Source organism: Falco peregrinus, chromosome 3 (assembly GCF_023634155.1).
Source record: "Falco peregrinus isolate bFalPer1 chromosome 3, bFalPer1.pri, whole genome shotgun sequence".
NCBI classification, from domain to species: Eukaryota; Metazoa; Chordata; class Aves; order Falconiformes; family Falconidae; genus Falco; species Falco peregrinus.
This window is the reverse complement of record NC_073723.1, coordinates 30,099,747-30,118,325: the sequence shown is the minus strand read 5'-3', so window position 1 is coordinate 30,118,325 and position 18,579 is coordinate 30,099,747. Positions and strand designations below refer to the sequence as shown.

The following is an 18,579-nucleotide window of genomic DNA, read 5'->3' as shown; positions in this document are numbered from 1 at the left end:
CAATGTGACAAAACTTCTTCAAAAAGCTCCTCGGGGTGTCAGGGAGAAAAATTTTTATCACCTCTAAGTTTTGCCAGAGAACAAATGGTATTTTTCTTAGCTTGCTTTCACAACATTATAACAAAATCTCTCCACATGAAATGGGCTGATGTTAAGCATACTATCCCTTTGCATAGCAAGCTGTCAGGTCATGGAAACTGGATGCTGCCACGCTAGCACATCACTCTCTAGGAGGCTCAACACATGTAACTGCATCTGGCAAAGTCAATCATCATTGAAATTATCAATTTCAATTTAAGGAAATAAGTAAAATATCACAGGCTTTATTTCATACGTTTTGCAACTGGACACCTCTAAACTTATCTTCAGTGTCTGAGGACAACTCACATACTATTTCTTTTACTCTGTTTATCTTTTTCGGATAAGCCATGCTTGGTATACAGGAACTTTCATTAAAATTGCATGCTAGCATGCTGAAAAATATCTCTGTATCACCAAAAAACTAGACTATACCCCAGGGACACTTGCCTGGGTTGACCTCCTCACTGGTCAGAATATTCCCTGCTGTCTCCTCTACAGGAAGTCCATAGAAGAGCTAGTCACAAGCAAATAAGCAAACTAAATCCTTTTGAAATTTGTTTCCTCCATTAATCCTGCAGGCCTTAAATACCAAAAAGAAGTTATGTTCAAAGGGTACTACGTCTACATCTATGCCTAGCATTTCCACAAAGAATAGGAGCCTAAGGAGGAAAGCACCTGAACTCTCCCTAGCTCACACTACATACATAAGTGAATACTGAGTACATTTTAACTAAAAATCATAAATCATAACTTCAAGTTTGGAGACCCATATATAACTTGAAATAAACTCAACTCCAGGATGTCTGCAGCTTTATGAGTAATTTGCCCATGAGCCACAAGTACAACTTGGACAAACAATTATTTTTCTGCAGGATCAGTTTGCACTTCATTTAGTTTCAATCCACTGCTAAAAGTAACTGAATCACAATGAAAACTAAAGTCAAACTGACACAATTACCAAGTACCTTAAAACTAGCTCTTTTCACACACTAAAAGTGACATTGCTGCAATAGTCAACAGTTGCCTTAATGGTATTCCAGAAAATTTATAAATATATTTTCTCAAATTAAGTTACATATAACTAGCCATGGAAAACTTGCTTTTACATACCCAATAAAGAATGCTGACAAAATAAGTAACCAAGTCCAATTCTCATTACAACTGCAGCAAGCACTAACTGACACAACTCACAGAAAGAGCAACTCTCCTAGTGAACAGTAGGTCCAATAGGCAGATATTAAGGTTCTAGCAAAGTCTATGTGAATATCTCATTTAGGTATGCACATCAAGTATTTGCTCACAAAAAAAAACCTGAATACACACAGATGTGCAAGTTCAAACGTACACAATTATTTATTTTAGTTTACCCAATATTTATCACCTCTCAATTCCAGAAGCCTTGTTGAAAGAAGCCAAATCATGAACAGTGTTAGGAGCTGGCCTGTACCTCAGCAATAACGTACCACACCAGAAGCAGTTCAGGTGAAGAGGTCTGTTCACACACTATAAACATTGATCATTCCTCAAGATTAATATGACAAAAAAAAAAAAAAATCTTGAATGAAAAAGCATGACACTTTTGTAAATTGTACTGCTGAAAGGAGTGTCTTATCTGTTTTTTTAATTAATGCAAAAAACACCATATAACAATTATTCACATTTTGATCAGAGCAGGTAGACGGGTTGCTTACTGATTTAAAGAAGCAGCAGCACATTTAAATGAAAATGTAAAAATTTCTTTTTTAAGAACCCTTAAATAAAGTCACACTTCCTTAAGAGTTCAACCCTGAACAGAAGTTGTTAATACAAAAAAAAACTACCAAAGATACAATACCCAGATCAGCACTAGTATTAGTATAGGTGCAACTGGTTCGAACCGCATAATACTACTACACTGTCAAAATCCTACATATGCTATTATCATATGGAGTTGCATTTCTCATGGTGATTTATGTGAGAAGAAACTCCTTTGACATTTATGGGTTTGGGGGTTTTTTTCCCCTACCTATATAGAGAACATACTTTATTTTCTGTTAGACAAATACTGGCTGGCATTAATTGTGCTCATATTTTTTTCTTGAATAAAGTTATAACACCTGTTTGAAATTCTGGCTATAATTGTACTGCAGAGGCAAATGTATTGTGAAGCAACACCTGCCTTCAGCGGTATACAAACTGAAGGCCACTGGAAATTTACCCCATGAAGTTCAGCTGTATCATTGCAGTAGCATCTAAAGATGGAAGAACAGATGAGGTGGAGAAGGAGAAAGGCTTTGTGGAACAGGCACTTACCCATGAAAGGTCTAGAACCCTGTCTCATTTTATTGATAGGCCCAGCTAGAAAAAGTCCAAAAGAACAAGTAGGACAGGCAACAAAAAAAGTTGTGGGGTTTTTTTGTGGGGTTTTTGGGTTTTGTTGGTGTTTTTTGGTTGTTTTTGTGGTGGTTTTGTTTGGGGTTTTTTTTGTTTTGTTTTGGGTTTTTTTGGGTTTTTTTTTGGGGGGGGGTTGTTGTGTTGGTTTTTTTGCACAACAGGCATTTTTATGTGCCATCTCCAGAGGAGTTCTGCAGCCTGCAGACACTACTTAGTCTATAAGAAAAAGCAAGAGCAGTCTCCTTCCTTCCCCTCAGACTCCCTCTGCCTTCAAAAGGTAAATAAAATCCAGAGCAGCAAAACCAGCATGGCAGCACTGCACCGACAGCTATAGCTCCCAAGCATGATGGTATCTGGATGCGTTATGACCTTTAACATCCCTACATAAATAATTGTTTAAGGAAACTTCTGTATAAGTTTTAATTATAATAAATTTACAAATGGACAGCTGAGACTCTGGTTTTAGAATTACTTTAAGTCAACCTCAGCACCAACCTGGCCGAGCCCCAAGAAGGGATCACCCAATTCTCCTAAAGTTTCTCACCATATATTTGTGTCCCCACCTAGTCCAAGCACCACAGTAACAAAGTTACTTCTTGTTATGTCGTTAGTTTTCAGATAGATCAATTTTCTGATCCAGCTCATCATGTGGCCATCTAAATGTTCATTCCAACAACAATGGGTGATGAAAATGCATGGGAATAGGTATTTACAGGTATTTACCAGCCCTTTATAGCCATCACCCGCACTGAGGTCAGTTTAAAACAAGTGCAGAAACTCCATTTAAAGCCTAGAGAGGTCCAAAGGTCTTCCAATAGCTCTCCAGGAAGCCTGCAGCAAGGCACATCTCCAATTCCAGTCTACTGTTTCAACCATACCATATCAGTGTCTTGGGTCCCCACTGTAAACATACATTATACGTTAAAATCATCATTTATTATTTACAAATTTAGAATAACTATGGCATTGTGCAAGACAACACACACAAAACTGGATTTCTCAGGACACGATTTTAGTAAGAAAAACAAAATGAGACACAAAGGAAAATCCAGAAGTCGTAACTTTTTTTGTTCTTTTAATGATATGCATTCGTACCATTCAAAGAACTGGATGAGTTAGGGTCTCACATGCTTTTTTCAAGACTTAAGTCTTAACTATTTGAAAATAATCTTGACATGTTAAATGACTTAAAAGCACATAGGATATTTAGTTGTAAGGGAACCATCATAACACCGAATGCCCAACAGAAGTATTGAAGAATTATGACCACCCTGAGGAATCACGCTCAGGTAGTCCTACCACAGCTCACTGTCATTCTCCCACAAGATTTTGAAGAGGCAGTAAAATAATGAACAGTAACGTACAATCAAAAAATCCATATTTTAAGTCTCTTTAAATATTAGCTCACTATCTAGAAACAGCAGGCAAGATCGTTACAAATTAACAAAAAGTGTCTCATTGAAAGTTCTTAAAAGGAAAAGGACCTTTACAGGTTAACTCAAACTCTTTTCTGAAGATAAGCAAAAGCACTAAAATAAAACCCCCATATAATATACTTTTATAAACCTACTCTAAATTAAAAGCAGTAATGCTGAGATAAGATAGGTGAACACTCAAAGAAAACAACAGAAACTGATGAGACAATTCCATCCATTGGAGGGAAGAAATGCAAGAGTGACTACATAGAAAGACATCTGACATCACCAGAACTGGTTTTTCTTTTTCCCCTCTCTTCAACTTCTGGCACAAAAAGCATAGAGGAAACCAGTTTCTCAATGACTGGAAAACTGCTCTCAATCAGACAGCGATGCTCCACATGACACCCTGCTTGGTTCTTACAGTTTTACACAGCAATAATTCTCACTTCTATCTCCAGTTTTAATGCAATATGCTGAGAATAAAAAACTGGGAAATGGTAGATTGTTATAAAATACATCAGGAATAAAAGGTTATTACAACCAGATTAGTCCAGGCTGGAAATGACACAGGCTAAGCAGGAGGCATGGATAATCTGGGTAAGTGCCATGGAAAAATAAATATCATGATTGGACTTAAGGCAAATGGAAGCAGTTCAAATTGGCTTCCTCCAAATCACTGCAGAACATGTGATGCCCACATGTCCATTTCCAAGAAACCTCACCCTAAAGAAACAAAGGCCAATACTGTGAAGTGTTGAAAAAAAACACATCTACCACCAGCTTCTTCCATACCACAGCAACGTGAATTATTGCAGTTCCCTGATAAGCATGAAAGAAAAGAGTTTGGGGTAGGGTTTTTTTTATTTAGTGGCAGTGGGGGTTTTTTGTTCTTGGGATTTTTTTTTTTTTTTTGAAAGAGAGCTACCAGTGTTTAGCTGAAGCACACCAACCTGTCTGTAAGTGTTGACCTTGCAAAGAGCAGTAAGTTTTATAAAATGTAGGTTGCACTTTTACAGTTGGTCTACAAGGTTCAGTGCATGGCTGTGGTCAAAGGCAGTAACCCCATTCAACACACTTCCCCTGTCCATCCACAGGCTCCTACAACTTTTGGGGCTCAGTTCTAGAAAGTTTCTGTCAGGTTAACTTTTCAGAACATCAGTTCCTTTATCTAGCTCCACGTGAGGCCACAAAAATGCTAGTGTTCGCTTGACAGAAAGGCCAGTAACTCCTGGCTAAGGATAGGCTGCCTCTATAGCCAGCAGCCCACAATGAAATTGCCTTAAGTTGATCATATAAATCACAGCCTCACAACAGTAAGTGATCATGTCATTGCGTGGTAAATTTTGGTAAGGATGGTCCTAGACAAAGGTCCTTGAAAAACAGCCATCTTAAGGTTTAAGATTAGCTTTATGGCAAAGTGTTGTTAATCTACTGGTTAATACAGCCAAGTATCAGCAGCAGGTGGATTATGATCAGGCAAAAACTTTGCAGCTTAAAGGATCTTCTACCAGAAATAACTCTTTGGTACAACCACCTGAGATCATGGCTTGACTAGCAAACATAGAAGATATTTCAAGAGCATCTTACCAGTGCTTACCAAAAAGCAAGATCACAACTACTATGGTAAAATAGTGCCAACCTTTATGCCTCGATTACAGATTTAAAAAAATATATATATTAAAAAAACAGCTATTTAGAAACAAACAGAAACAATCAAGACAAGTACTGTATGAACAGGAGAGACTGAACAAAGCAGTTAGTGGTTTGAATTAAATTAAGACAGTGGTAGGACGTAATGCTTTATCACTAGAGGACAGCATACATGCCGCAGTCAATGGGGGACACAGGAACACAGCTGTTGAAACATATCACTGCAGCCTCAGAATAGGAGATCGAGTCTTGCTCTAGAACCACATTGAAGCACTCTTTAATTAGGTCCACTGCAAATTCGTAACTCCTCATCCCAGCAAAGCAATCAAAGGCAGATGCAAACACTGTTATCACACATTAACCCTGGCTGCTGCACAGAGTACCACATTCAGCATGCTTTTAGCCCTGCTGGATGTGTTAACTTATCCAGGTTTGAGTGATTTTTGACTTCTCGGCAAATTCCTTGTTATTTCTAGTGGCTGTATCACCATGTTTTAGGGCAACCTTGAGACCATTTGCAGTCTTGCTCCTTCAAAACTACTTGAAAACGCACTGTCTTCGATGAAAACTCACAAGAAAATACAGCAGTCTCACTTTTCATCATTAGCAAAAGTATAGAAGGACTCTGACACTGAACACGTGAGGCATTCCATAATTTTTACATGAATAAAGCACTGGACTTACTGGGCTGGCAAATGGTCCTGACCTTTGAGCCTCAAACCAAGTATGACAACCGCAGGTTCTGTTGAACTCAGGTTTGCAACAGAAACAAGTGAAATAGCACTGATGACACTTCACACAGTTAAATATACTAAAATAAGAATACTTAAACAGAAAAAAACCCTGCTGCTTTCCCCCCCCCCCCCCAACATGAAATTCCATTTTGCAACCCCCCCCCTTCTCATTCTTTCCCAGCTGAAACTAGCACAATTCGTTGGAGTAGCTAGTGCGGTTAAGCAGAGGAAGCTATGCTTGTTTGCATGGAATCTGCTATTTCCTCTCTGCCAAAACACTTGTTTAAAGAAGTCATGTAATATTTCTATTAAGCTGTAAATGCAGTTGACAAGGAAATGGCCTACTGGCAGTGCATTACCTTTGTGGCAGTGCCAACCAGCCTACAGCAACATAGCGCACATGGTAATTTCAACATGCATTCCCAAGTAACAAAATTGTGCCTTACATAAATACCACAGAACTCCAGCAACATCTAGAAAAAGCAGTGAAAATTTGCCCAAGCTTTCATGCTTGCCTGTATCAATTCTGTGTCATAACTAAAACAAAGTAGGAAAGCATCTACATATGTCCAAAAGTCCTGTGAAGCTATATCATATGACACTGGGAAAACTATTGCAACTTAAATCTGTGTATTTCTTGTTAACCACTGTAACAACTCACTAATAAAAATTAAGAAAAACCGTAGGTATCAAATATACAAAAGAGTACTCACTGCATACAAGCCCTTAAAAACCGTAACATAATTTATTAACAAGAACACATGTTCTATGTAATCCAGAATTGTTGTGTTAAATTACTTTGGCCTTTGATAGCATTCATTTGATTACAAGAATTAAACAGATTCACAAGCTTTCAAACTCTGTGACCTTTGATTTATAAGCAGCTATTGTCATGCGTATAAAAATCCTCTCTGATAATGTAGTCCTCATCTTTCAACAGCTAGTGCAACTACGTGGTGTTAAAATGAACTCAGATGTAATTAAGACATCTTCCTTAGAACTACAACAAAAAAAACCAACATGATGAAAAGTATTTAATTTGTAATCAATAGTCCTTAAAAATATTTTTAAAATATTATTTCATCTTAAATTACATTCCCACCAAAACCAAGCTTCAGAGATACTAATTTTGTTCTCAGCTTTCATCTGAGTATTTCCAGTTTGAACAGCAGTTTAAAATAAGTTAATTATACAGAAAGAAAAAATACGGTGCAGGAAAACTACTAAGCTTTGCTTCCAAAATTATGTAATGTTTCTAACTGCAAAATGCTCGTTAGCTTTAACCAAGCTTCACACTGCCATAAAACTTCAGGAAACATCTCTGCTCCAAAAAGCGCACACAAAAATTAAGAACTTAACATCACTAAATACACTTAATTCATATATGCACCACCTTATAGCATTCATATATAAACACTACCTCCTTTTTCAACAGCAGTGGCTTCCTTATATTAAGATCCAGATACATGAGGCACCAGCAAAAGAAAACTCAGTAAATTTTTCTGATATGCATGCCATTTTTTCAGCAAATCACAAAGCTGAAAAAAAAAAAATCTGCCTTTAGCAATATAAAGTGCCTTGTATTAATACCAAATGGACAAGAACAGAGTATTTATTGATGCTTAGTGCAATCAGTGTGGCTATTCTATAGCTCATTTCAAAAAATAAAAGCATGACTAACAGTGGCAACAGTTATTCCTAGATAAACGTTGTTCCCCATGAACTTCTCCAAATAATGCCTTTATAACTGCTACGTCTCACAAAGCAACTAAATCTATTTACATTTTATTTTGCAAAAACTAACTCAGTAACAGACTTCAAAAGTCAGTAATAAATAAAAACTGCCAGGGGTTATTAATATCAGCAGTGCTCACGTAGGATAATTCTGAATCCTTCTTCGGTCATCTTTACTTCAAAACTCCCTTTCAAAGGAGGGTGGCCCCTCTTGGTTGCGGAACTCCTCAAATGCAGGTACAGTATAGAATTCACTCTATGTTGCCTTCAAGTCAATTAAGCACGTACTGCTTTAGCTCTCTCTCAAGTGGAAATAAAAGCATCCTGAAACCTGATACAGATGTGTTAAAACACAGGCAAACCGCAGTAAATAGAAAGCAAGACAGCAAGTAAAAACCCTTAGTCTTAAAAATCTTATCATAAAATTAGTTTTACAATTCCAGTACTAGTTTGAGTGTTTCTTCTTTGTTTAATACAACAAACATGAAAACACCACCACAGACACTTACCCTCATTGGATGAATATCAGCATATGGAGGCTTTCCTTCAGCCATTTCTATTGAAGTGATACCAAGGGACCAGATGTCTGCCACACAGTTATAGCCGATCTCTTGTATTACTTCAGGAGCCATCCAAAACGGAGTCCCTATAACAGTATTACGTTTTGCCATTGTATCCTGTAATTATATTATTTATGCAATTAAAACATGGATATTTATTTTCATATTCTTTTTATATTAATACTACATTTAAAAGTAAAACTAGCTACCCAGAGGTCAAATGGTAGTGACTTCCAGTTAAGACCACATTCAGTCCATCAGCCTACAGGGGCCAAATAGGTGACAACAACCATAAACCTCAAACAAAGGTTTAAAGTAGGATTATCAGGCACTTGAAGTACACTGGGTTATAAAAACAGACAACTAAAAAAACTAAACAGCCTTGCAATACATTAAATACTCATCACGATAAAGAACATTAGCTCTACCACTAGTCACTCCTCAGATACAAAATTCAAGGCAGAAGAGAAAGACAAAAGTAAAAGAAGATAGTTAGGAGCACTAAAGCCTTTTAAATGATTTTTCCACATGTACTTACTGTTAACTGGCCAGCCACGCCAAAATCAGCTAATTTTGCATGTCCCTCAGTGTTAAGAAGGATGTTTCCAGCCTTTATATCTCTATGTATTTTTCTCATAAAGTGCAAGTATTCAAGTCCTTTAAGAGTAGATTTCAGAATAGTTGCAATTTCATCTTCTGTTAGCTGCAAGAAAACACAAAACCATTTTCAGGTATATACAGAGTCTATGTATTTGAACTGTTCAAAACATGATCATTTCATAATGATTATTATGAAACAAATAAAACAATGTACCTTAGGTATTTTAACATAGGAATATGCCCAATAGCATTTACAATTTAAAACTCTATCTACTAACTTGATCCATATCGCTAGATTTTTTACACATCTAGAGTCCAATTAGAGCAACTGAGCTACAAAACTAGAGAAGGGGCTGACTGATGCAGATCAGATGGCAGAATATGCAATATTCTCTTGCCTGCTAATCACAACTTACTCCTCTTTACATGTTGACACCCTTCATAAAGACAGTTGCATAGTTTCTACAACATACAACTAATGTATTTATAACTAAAATCATACATGCTAGTTCTTAAATTATGCATTACCTTTGTTTTGACAAAGATAATGGTGATCACCACTGGACTAGGTGGCACACACAAGAATATTTCCCTGGAAAAAGACATAATAATTTCTCTACTGTAGAAGGCTACAGCTATTCCTCAAACTTCTATGCCCTTAAGTACTTTACGCAGTTTGCCCAACAAACTAGCACAGTCCTACATTTGGAAATAGATGAAAGGAATGCCACATTTTCTTTATTTCTCAAATTCCTACATAGAACGCCTCTGCTAACTCTACAATTAGTAGTATCATGCTTTTGTCCACCTATTGCTGTTCCTAACTGCACCACTATCAGTTTCTCATTGCCAGCAATCTACAAATTAGAGAGGATGAAATAAAAGCATCTTGGGGGATAAGGGGCAGAGGGGACGGGACGGATGACACCTACACGGACGGACACAACAACCCACAGCCAAACAAAAACACAAAACCGAAAACAAACCAAACACACAAAAAAACCCGACAACAACACAACAAAAAACCACAAACCCAAAACAAAGAGCAAGGGATATAGACGTACAGAAAACAAAACAAATAATTCTTTATTCGCAAAGCTTTTGAAAAATTTATTTCTTAGGGATAGCTTGCTACTTACTATCTGTAGGGAAATAACATAGCATGCAGAAATACGAACACCCAAATAGTTCCCAACTAGTTTACAGAATTTTACTGGAGACTGTCAAATAAGCCATTCCTTTTAAGGCTAGTGCCTTCATTTTATATGGAACGTAAGTAAATGTTGATATTTTAAAAAAAGTATTTCTCACTCTGCCTGTGCTCCATACTGACACGAAGCTGTAGAACCACACCCATACAGATATGCCCCGATGACCTTCCCAAAACCTTACTCAGCCCTGAAAAAGGACAACTAAGATGTCAGGGTACTCTTATGCTGGAAAGTTCCAATAACTATAATCACTTGTTCCTTTAACGGTAGACAATTACAGAGATGACTGAGAATGGATACCAACCAGATGCTACAGGCTTTTTCTTACACCGTTCTTCTTGTTGCCAACTGATGCAGAGAATGAATGCTCACTGAACTTCTGGGATTTTTCTAAATTACCTGCATAACTCAAAAACTGCCAGATGATATCCGCATCGGAAAAAAAATCAGATTGAATATATAGCTCTTCAATTTCAGCCACAAATACTGTATTTTTTAAAAATATCTGTAAATGTTGATTAGTTTGCTGTCTGTGCAAAGGTTTCCTGTTAGTTCTTAATATTAAGCATAAAGAATCCACATGAGCTATGCTATAACATATCATGTTCCTATCATGCGATAAATTTGTACAACTAACAAATCTTAATATTGCTGACACTGACTATATCACAACTACCACTATGTGAAGATAGTGCCACATGTCAGCCTGCAACTTTTAAAGTAGTTGCAGCCTGTCAATACCTTCTTGTCTCTAAAAAAAACATTCACTTACATAATGTTTACAAGTGTATATTATCATCTATGACCATGCTGAATTTTTAAAAACTTTCTTTATATTCTTCAATAATAGCATGGCCTTCAGTTAGTTCTGTGAATTAAGGTAGAAGAGTTGAGGCTCTTTAGAACTTTAGAGTTCCTAAAGTCAACAATACATTTTGCACAGTTATACCCAGCTTTTTTTCATATCATGTTTGCTGTTTATTTTTCAGTCACAATGAAGAGGAAGGTACTCTCAAACTAGTCCAGTAACTGAATACAACCTGAAAATTTGAAGAGTAAGAAGAAAAAAAAAAAAAAGAAAAAAAAAAAAATCAATCACAATAGGGGTATTTACTGAACTCTGTAAAAGCATCACAAAGAAACACTAAGAATTCTTTTGCTTGCCTTTTTTTTATTATTTTTAAGCAGACCAGACAAACTCCAGCTTTAAAGCTTAAAAAAAAATAAATTAAAAAAATCAATTATTAAACACCTACTATAAATAATAAGTTGGTGTAGACTGAACAGTCCAAAATGTTTCTCTTATTTACTACTTCAATATTTTGTAGAATTTATATACTATCACAAATGATACAATAAGTTGCAAGTATAAACTGGCAACAAGCTGACAGATATTTCATTACCAAATACAGTAGGAAAAAAAAAAGTATGTATCTGCTTCATAAACTACATGGACTACTGAGTAAGTCATCAGTTAGCACAGTGGTTTATCTTCATTGCTTTAGATCAACATAATAGGAACACTTAAGCTCCTGAACAAGCGTTATCTGAGAAACAGTAAGAGTGAATTGCAGGTACTAAACCCCTGAAAACGCTTCTCAGATTTGCATCAACATCTATTCTAGAATAAAAGCAAGCGCACACACACACTTCATTCCATGTGATGCAATTTCTCAAGGAAATACAAACAAACTATTAATGTAACTGAAATCTGAAATGAATCTGTTCAATTACAGTACAGTAAGAACTAAGCAAATGAACTTGACGCATTCTTAGAAATATAAGAAACCACAAAAGTCAAAATGAGTACTCCAATTTGGCTGCAACACTGGGTTGCATTTTCCCCCTCTTTCTCTACCAGTCCTATACAGAAATTAAATTACGCCATAGCAATTTCTTCCAGCTTCGGTTTTGAAAGTGTTGGTACACATCTGCACCTCCCTCCAAAAAAAACCCACCACCAAAAGCCCACAAGAAACAAAAAACCCACTCATAATCACTCTGAGCCAACAGAATGACTCAACAGAAAGGAAAAAATTATTAGTCAGCAAGATTATATGCACTCAAGTTGCTCATAACAAGTTTTAATTATTTAACAAACAGAACTACTTCCCTATTCCAGCTTCTATCCAGTCTCATAAAACCTGGGCGTGGAGCCCAAGGGCACAGTTACGCGTACATTTATTTAAACAGCAGTGCCAATCTCCAGTCCCTCCTCTCAGTACAACCTACAGCAGTAATTCCCACTGTGTGTCAGCCCTTCCACTGAACAACTGTAACTGACCCTAGTTAAAAATAAACCTGTCTGCCAAATTATTTTGCCAACAAATCAGTTCCCCAGTTCAATTCATGGCATAGTCAACAAGGATGTAGCAGAGTAAGAGCTGCTCAAATTGGCATTGCTTTCCCAAGTACATGTGTTGCTATACCTAAAGAGCCCCCATGACTTTTATACACCTTTCCCTATGCCAGCAGAGGATGAAATTGATGGTGGCATTAGCTCCATGCTCCATCGCAAGCAGTTACCGCCTCTGCTGCGCATTATGCATTCCTTGCCTGCCATTTATCTCTGAGATCTTTCAGCATTTCTATTCAGTAGCACACTGCTTAAAGCCTTTGTTTGTGCTACTTTATGCTGACTTCAAAGAATTTTGTGCCAGAAGAACTGAAAACCCAGTAATACACAGCTCAAACAAGACAGCTTTCCTGGCATTGGACAGAGGGAGTAAAGCCATTACCTGACCTGGAGTCAAGCAAGAAGGGACTTAAATCAACTGTAAGATAAACTGAAGTATGGTCAGAAGGGTATCTGGAGAAAAGACAATCCTCATTACATGATCTAATAATTTTGTTAAGTACACTAGAACTGTGATTATCTGAAGACTCACACTACAAGCAATTTAAGCTCTGACTATTAACAAATACCATATCGTGGATGGATTATGACAGGCTGAGTGTAACACTTTCTGCCAGAACTTTGCCAAATCCATCTGTCATGGTTTAACCCCAGCCAGCAACTAAGTACCATGCAGCCGCTCGCTTATTCACTCCCCCCCTGCCCCCCAGCAGGGTGGGGAAAAGAATCAGAAAAAGTAGTAAAACTCAAGAGTTGAGATAAGAACAATTGAATATTTGAAATAAATATATACGAATAACAAGAAGAAGAAGAATGAAAAGGAGAGGGAAGGCGAAAGGAATAAAATCCAAAGGGAAGGGGGAAAAAATTAAAAAAAAAAAAAAATAAAAATGAAGTGATGCACAATACAACTGCTCACCACCTGCTGACCAATGCCCAGCCAGTCCCCCAGCAGCAATCAACCTGGCCCCGACCAACACCCCCCAATTTATATACTTGGCATGACATTCTGTGGTATGGAATAACACTTGGGCTAGTTTGGGTCAGCTGCCCTGGCTGCATCCCCTCCTGATTTCTTATGCCACTCCAGCCTTTTTGCTGGCAGGGCCCAAGAAACCAAGAAGTCCTTGATTTAGTATAAACGTTGTTTAGCAACAACTAAAAACACGAGTATGTTATCAACATTATTCTCACTCCAAATGCAACACATATTCCTAAAGACAGATTATCTAAATGCATCAACAGTTTATGTCTTCATATATACAAGAAAAAGTTGTTTTGTTAGGAAATACATAAAAATACACTAATATTATTTTTTAAAGCACAGCAAAACACAGTGTATAGGTCTTCTTTACATCATATAGAGATTAGCTGGCACAAACTAATATAAACCTGATGCAATCTGGGGAAATAGGTGGAGGCAGATACATTTTTTTGAGTCTACTGGTTGTTGCAAGCAACAGGGGACCAAAGCATACAAAAACAGATCCAAAGCTCCTCCCATTGTTTATTTATTCACAAAAATCTTACAAAACCACAAATAAACTCTTAAAATCCACATCAGAATGCTTCTTAACTGTCTCCTTCCCTTCTTTACCCTAAATCACAGGCTCTCCTCCACGTATTTAGTGTAGTGACTATGCCCTTGCAAGTGACTTTCAACTTAAGGAAACAGCTAAGTACAGAATCAGCCCATGGTATGCCTTGCCATAGCACACAACTTAATTATTGTAGGTCATAGCACAAGAATTAATCTATTTAATATCCAGTACTCCATTTCTAACAGCAATTAAATGTCATCATACAAATAATGCCATTGGTAACTACCACACAGAACAACCAAAAGTATTTACTATTTTAATACCAGGAATATGTTACAGTCAGCGTTGCTATCCTGGTCTGGCTGTATGGTTCTTACACCGTACTACTCCTGATCAAACCATATGGGTACTGTGCTTCCTGTTAAAATGGTTGGTTTATGTTATTTCGAGCTTTGAAACATACAGCACCATTCTTACATCAGCACAGCATGCTCTATACCTTGCATCTTAGTATAACTTCACAGACATTATCTTTCTGCTTTGTTTCCAATTGCTAGTTGTGTCAAGATCCTAATTTAAAATCCTATGGAACATTTATCTGCTTGGTATCTTTGTTTAGTTCTAATTCTGTATGCTATGTCTCTTTGATGGGTTGGTGCTACCCTCTAAATATGAGTCAACCATGAAGCAGCTTCAAATCCTTCATCATCAAAACCACATGCAAGCTAAATATTAAAATGAATGTGAATGATAAAACCTACATTAAAACATTAGCCAGGAAGCCAGTCCTTAAAATGGAAATTTGGAGCAAAGCAGATCACAGCAAATTCAGGTGTTCCGCATCTATTAGGATACCAGCCAATCCACATATTTACATCTAACTGGCTATCAATACTATGCACAAGGGAGACTTAAGGATGCATTTATGCAGTCTATCACACACTACCTAATCCATGCAGCTGTTGGGACAACTCATCTACAGGTTCTCTGCTCACAGGCATTCTCCTTCCTGAGGGCCCCTCTGAAGGGGTCTGGGTCAGCTGAATTGCTTTAACTGCTTAAGTCCATTCCCAGCTGCTCTTTTTACACCAAGTAATACATGCACAATGAGCCTGATGCTTCCAGGAAGTATCACATTACTGCATCTAAACAGTCTGATTAGGTCAAGTACACTGGGTAAATCCACTCTCATGGCAAATAAAGGCACCATGGTATAAACATTCTTCCAGCAGAAGCTATGAAGCTGGAACATCATCGATCTTAGCATATTCACATACTTCTATTCTTCATTTATGTGATGACAAGGATGGAGAGATGAACAAATGAGCAGGGGAGAATAAATGACAGTTACTACAATACCCTTCCCGCTTTTAATATTTGAAGTATAACTTATGAATTAAGGCAAAAAGCTTCAGAGAGAAAAGTTGTTGTTACAGTTGCAGCTCTAGCCTGAAGTCAACATTAAATTCTGGTTCCCACTGTCTGCTCCAGACTTCAGTAAGACTGCACTCTCTTGAGGCCACTTTCCTTGAACATCTCTTTCACAGCAATCGCATTTCAGACTTTTTTTTTTTTTTAAGCAGATCTATATGCTCTGTGTGAGGACTTCTTCAAACAAAAATCACAGCTTATATCTTAAGTAATTTAGATATCATTATTTGGTACCTCACTCATGACAGCAAGGTTTGGTCTAAGACTTTCAATAATTGTCCCAAACTAATGGGGATAATCCCTTCTTCCTCCTATTATATAACTAAGGAGACACCTAAATATTACGATAATGACTGGAATAAGAACTCACTACCATAGGAGAATTACCAGTTTTACTCAAGTATAACAACTTAAGCATAGGATCATGTGAAGGAAGTGAGGCAGCATCATTCTTACTGAGCTCAAGTCATGCTGCACACATACAATCATATGGAAAATATGCTGCAATAAGCCCCGTTATGTTTATTGAATGACCCTTCACTGCACAGGTGATTATCAGCTTTGTGGTTTGTACTATGTCATCCCAGTAACATTAAATTTTGTAATGTTTCTTGAATATAATATGCAACAGACCCCATTTTCTCTTCTCAAATTAGCATTTTCATACTGGATAATTCAAGATAGCGCTAACAAATCTGAATCCTGTGTCTGTAGTTTGAAAATTACTACAGTCAGCAGCAACATAAAATTATCTAAAACATATCTAGCAGCTCATATGGAAAACTTCAAGGAAATCTCAGGCACCTCCCACGGTCACATGCTCAACATCAGCTAGTACTAGTAAGTACACACAGGGAGATCAAGAACTGATTAGCATATGGAAGTCTGATTCCTTAGCCCTTATTCTTTACTACCAAGTTCCAACTTACTATACAACATCTATGAATTACTGAAGTGGCTAACGAGATGTTGAGCACAACTTTGGAAGTAATGCAGAACAGTACAGAGCCTCTCCAGCACTGTACTAAGTACAAATAACATGAGAAAAAAAGATTTTGACTATGATCAAGTAGCACAGCAACATGGATTTGTCACGTCTACACAGTTGTGATCAGCACAGATTTAGTTACTTTGGTTCTTCAAAGTCCTTTTCTGACAAAGCACTGTGAATAAGGTCAAGAGGCTCAGTGGAAGTCCTAACCACAGGTCAGTTAAAACAGCACAGCCACGTGCCTTTCAAACAGGAAGCACTTACTTGCGTTGTCGCTGTTTAAAAACAGCTTCACCATTATATAAAACACATTTGCACACAGATCATTTGGCTCACAAACTACACACCTATTCACACCACCCCCATTGACCCTGACAGCATCTCCAGGGGAGATCCTGAATAACCTGTATTAAGTGAACAAGGGTCAGCATGATATTGCCCTTGATCCTGCCAAACAAGGGGAAAAGCCTCAAGCAAAAGCAGATACACCTTCAGATCACCACCTTCCAGCAGGCCTGCTAACAGCAGCGAAGTATTAGTATTTTTATGAACACAGGATCCTCAGAGGAATGAGGACTCCTAGAGAGAAACAGGATCTACCTGACAAAGGAGGTCAAGAGTATCTTTGCCAACAGGCTTGCTAACCTAGTGAAAAGAACTTTAAACTAGGTTCCCCAGGGAACAGAAACCAAAGCCCTCATTTAAGTGGAGAAACAGAGAACAGGGAAGCTTGGAGAGGGTTCCAGAGGAAGTTTTCTCACTTGCTTTTGGAGAAAGTAGGACAGATGGGTACACCTGAAACCCTGTCTACAGAAGTATACAGCCTGTGATGCAAACAGGAAAGGCTGCCAGCACGTGCACAACTGCAGAACGATGATGTCACTTGAATTAGAGGCTCAATGGGATAGCTCACACAACTAACACACTGTGAGACATGGGTGCAGGCTCCTCACAACAAGGAGGAGAGGTGGGTAGGGGTGAGCTGCACATGAACATGCAGCTCTGCTATGGAACCCTTAAACTTGCTGAGAGTTTATAAATCAAAACCAGAAGGGCAGCCTAAAAGATGGATGCCATCTGCTGCAAACCACCCAGTCAAAAAGGTGATGTAGGTGAAGTCATCAGCACTGGAAGAAGCCTCTGATCATAGGCCACTGTTTATGGGGGGTGGGAGGTGGGGTGTCAGCCACCTCGATACCTGTCGGGAGGGCAATATGACAAGGTACAAAAAACAGGAGCAGTAATAAGTTTTACTGCAGGTGCTGCACAGGCCCACTACAGGAGATGTTCCACTAGACCAGATACTCATGAGTAGAGTAAGAACTTGCCAGGGATGGCAGAGGCAGCCTTGGCAAGTAACTATGAAATGGTGGAGGTTAAGTTACAGAGGGAAACGACAAAAGCAAGCAGCAGAACCAGATTTCCAGACAGCAAACCTCTGCTTGTTAAAGAACCTAGTAAGTGGGATTCCAGGGCATGCTCCCCAAAAGGGCAATGGAGCCTTGAAGAGCTGGTTGAGTATCAAGGGCAACCTCCTCAAAGTATGAAAACAGTCCTTTCTGACATGCAAGATAACAAGCAAAACCAGCAGGAGGTCATCTTGAATTAACTAGGAACTCCTGGCAGAGATAAAGTGCAAAAAACTGAAGCATATAACAGGAACAGTTTACTAAAGACAAAGAAGTACTGCCTGGATACTAAGGGGCAGAATAAGGAAGGCCAAGGCCATGGTGGATTTGAAACTGGACAGCAATACAGAGGACAGCAAAAAGAGCTTGTACTGGCCTACATGTAGAAAAAAAGGAAAGAAAGGAAAAAAGCTACAAGAAAAATGTTAGCCTGCTGCTAAATGGGGCGGTCCACCTGTTGACAGACAATGCAGAAATCTCCTAAGCATCT

The 18,579-nt window shown here is 38.0% G+C and overlaps 1 protein-coding gene across 4 annotated transcripts in view; it reads right to left on the bottom strand.

Moving 5' to 3' along the window:
- Positions 1-18,579, bottom strand: part of STK3 (serine/threonine kinase 3) — a 138,539-nt gene that overhangs the window by 98,697 nt on the left and 21,263 nt on the right. For all 4 annotated transcript variants that reach the window (XM_055799123.1, XM_055799126.1, XM_055799122.1 and 1 more), the window contains exons 5-6: positions 9,089-9,253; positions 8,500-8,667 (exon numbers count right to left, since the gene is read on the bottom strand). In XM_055799123.1, the coding sequence (XP_055655098.1) occupies positions 8,500-8,667; positions 9,089-9,253 (333 nt within the window). The remainder of the gene's footprint in view (positions 1-8,499; positions 8,668-9,088; positions 9,254-18,579) is intronic.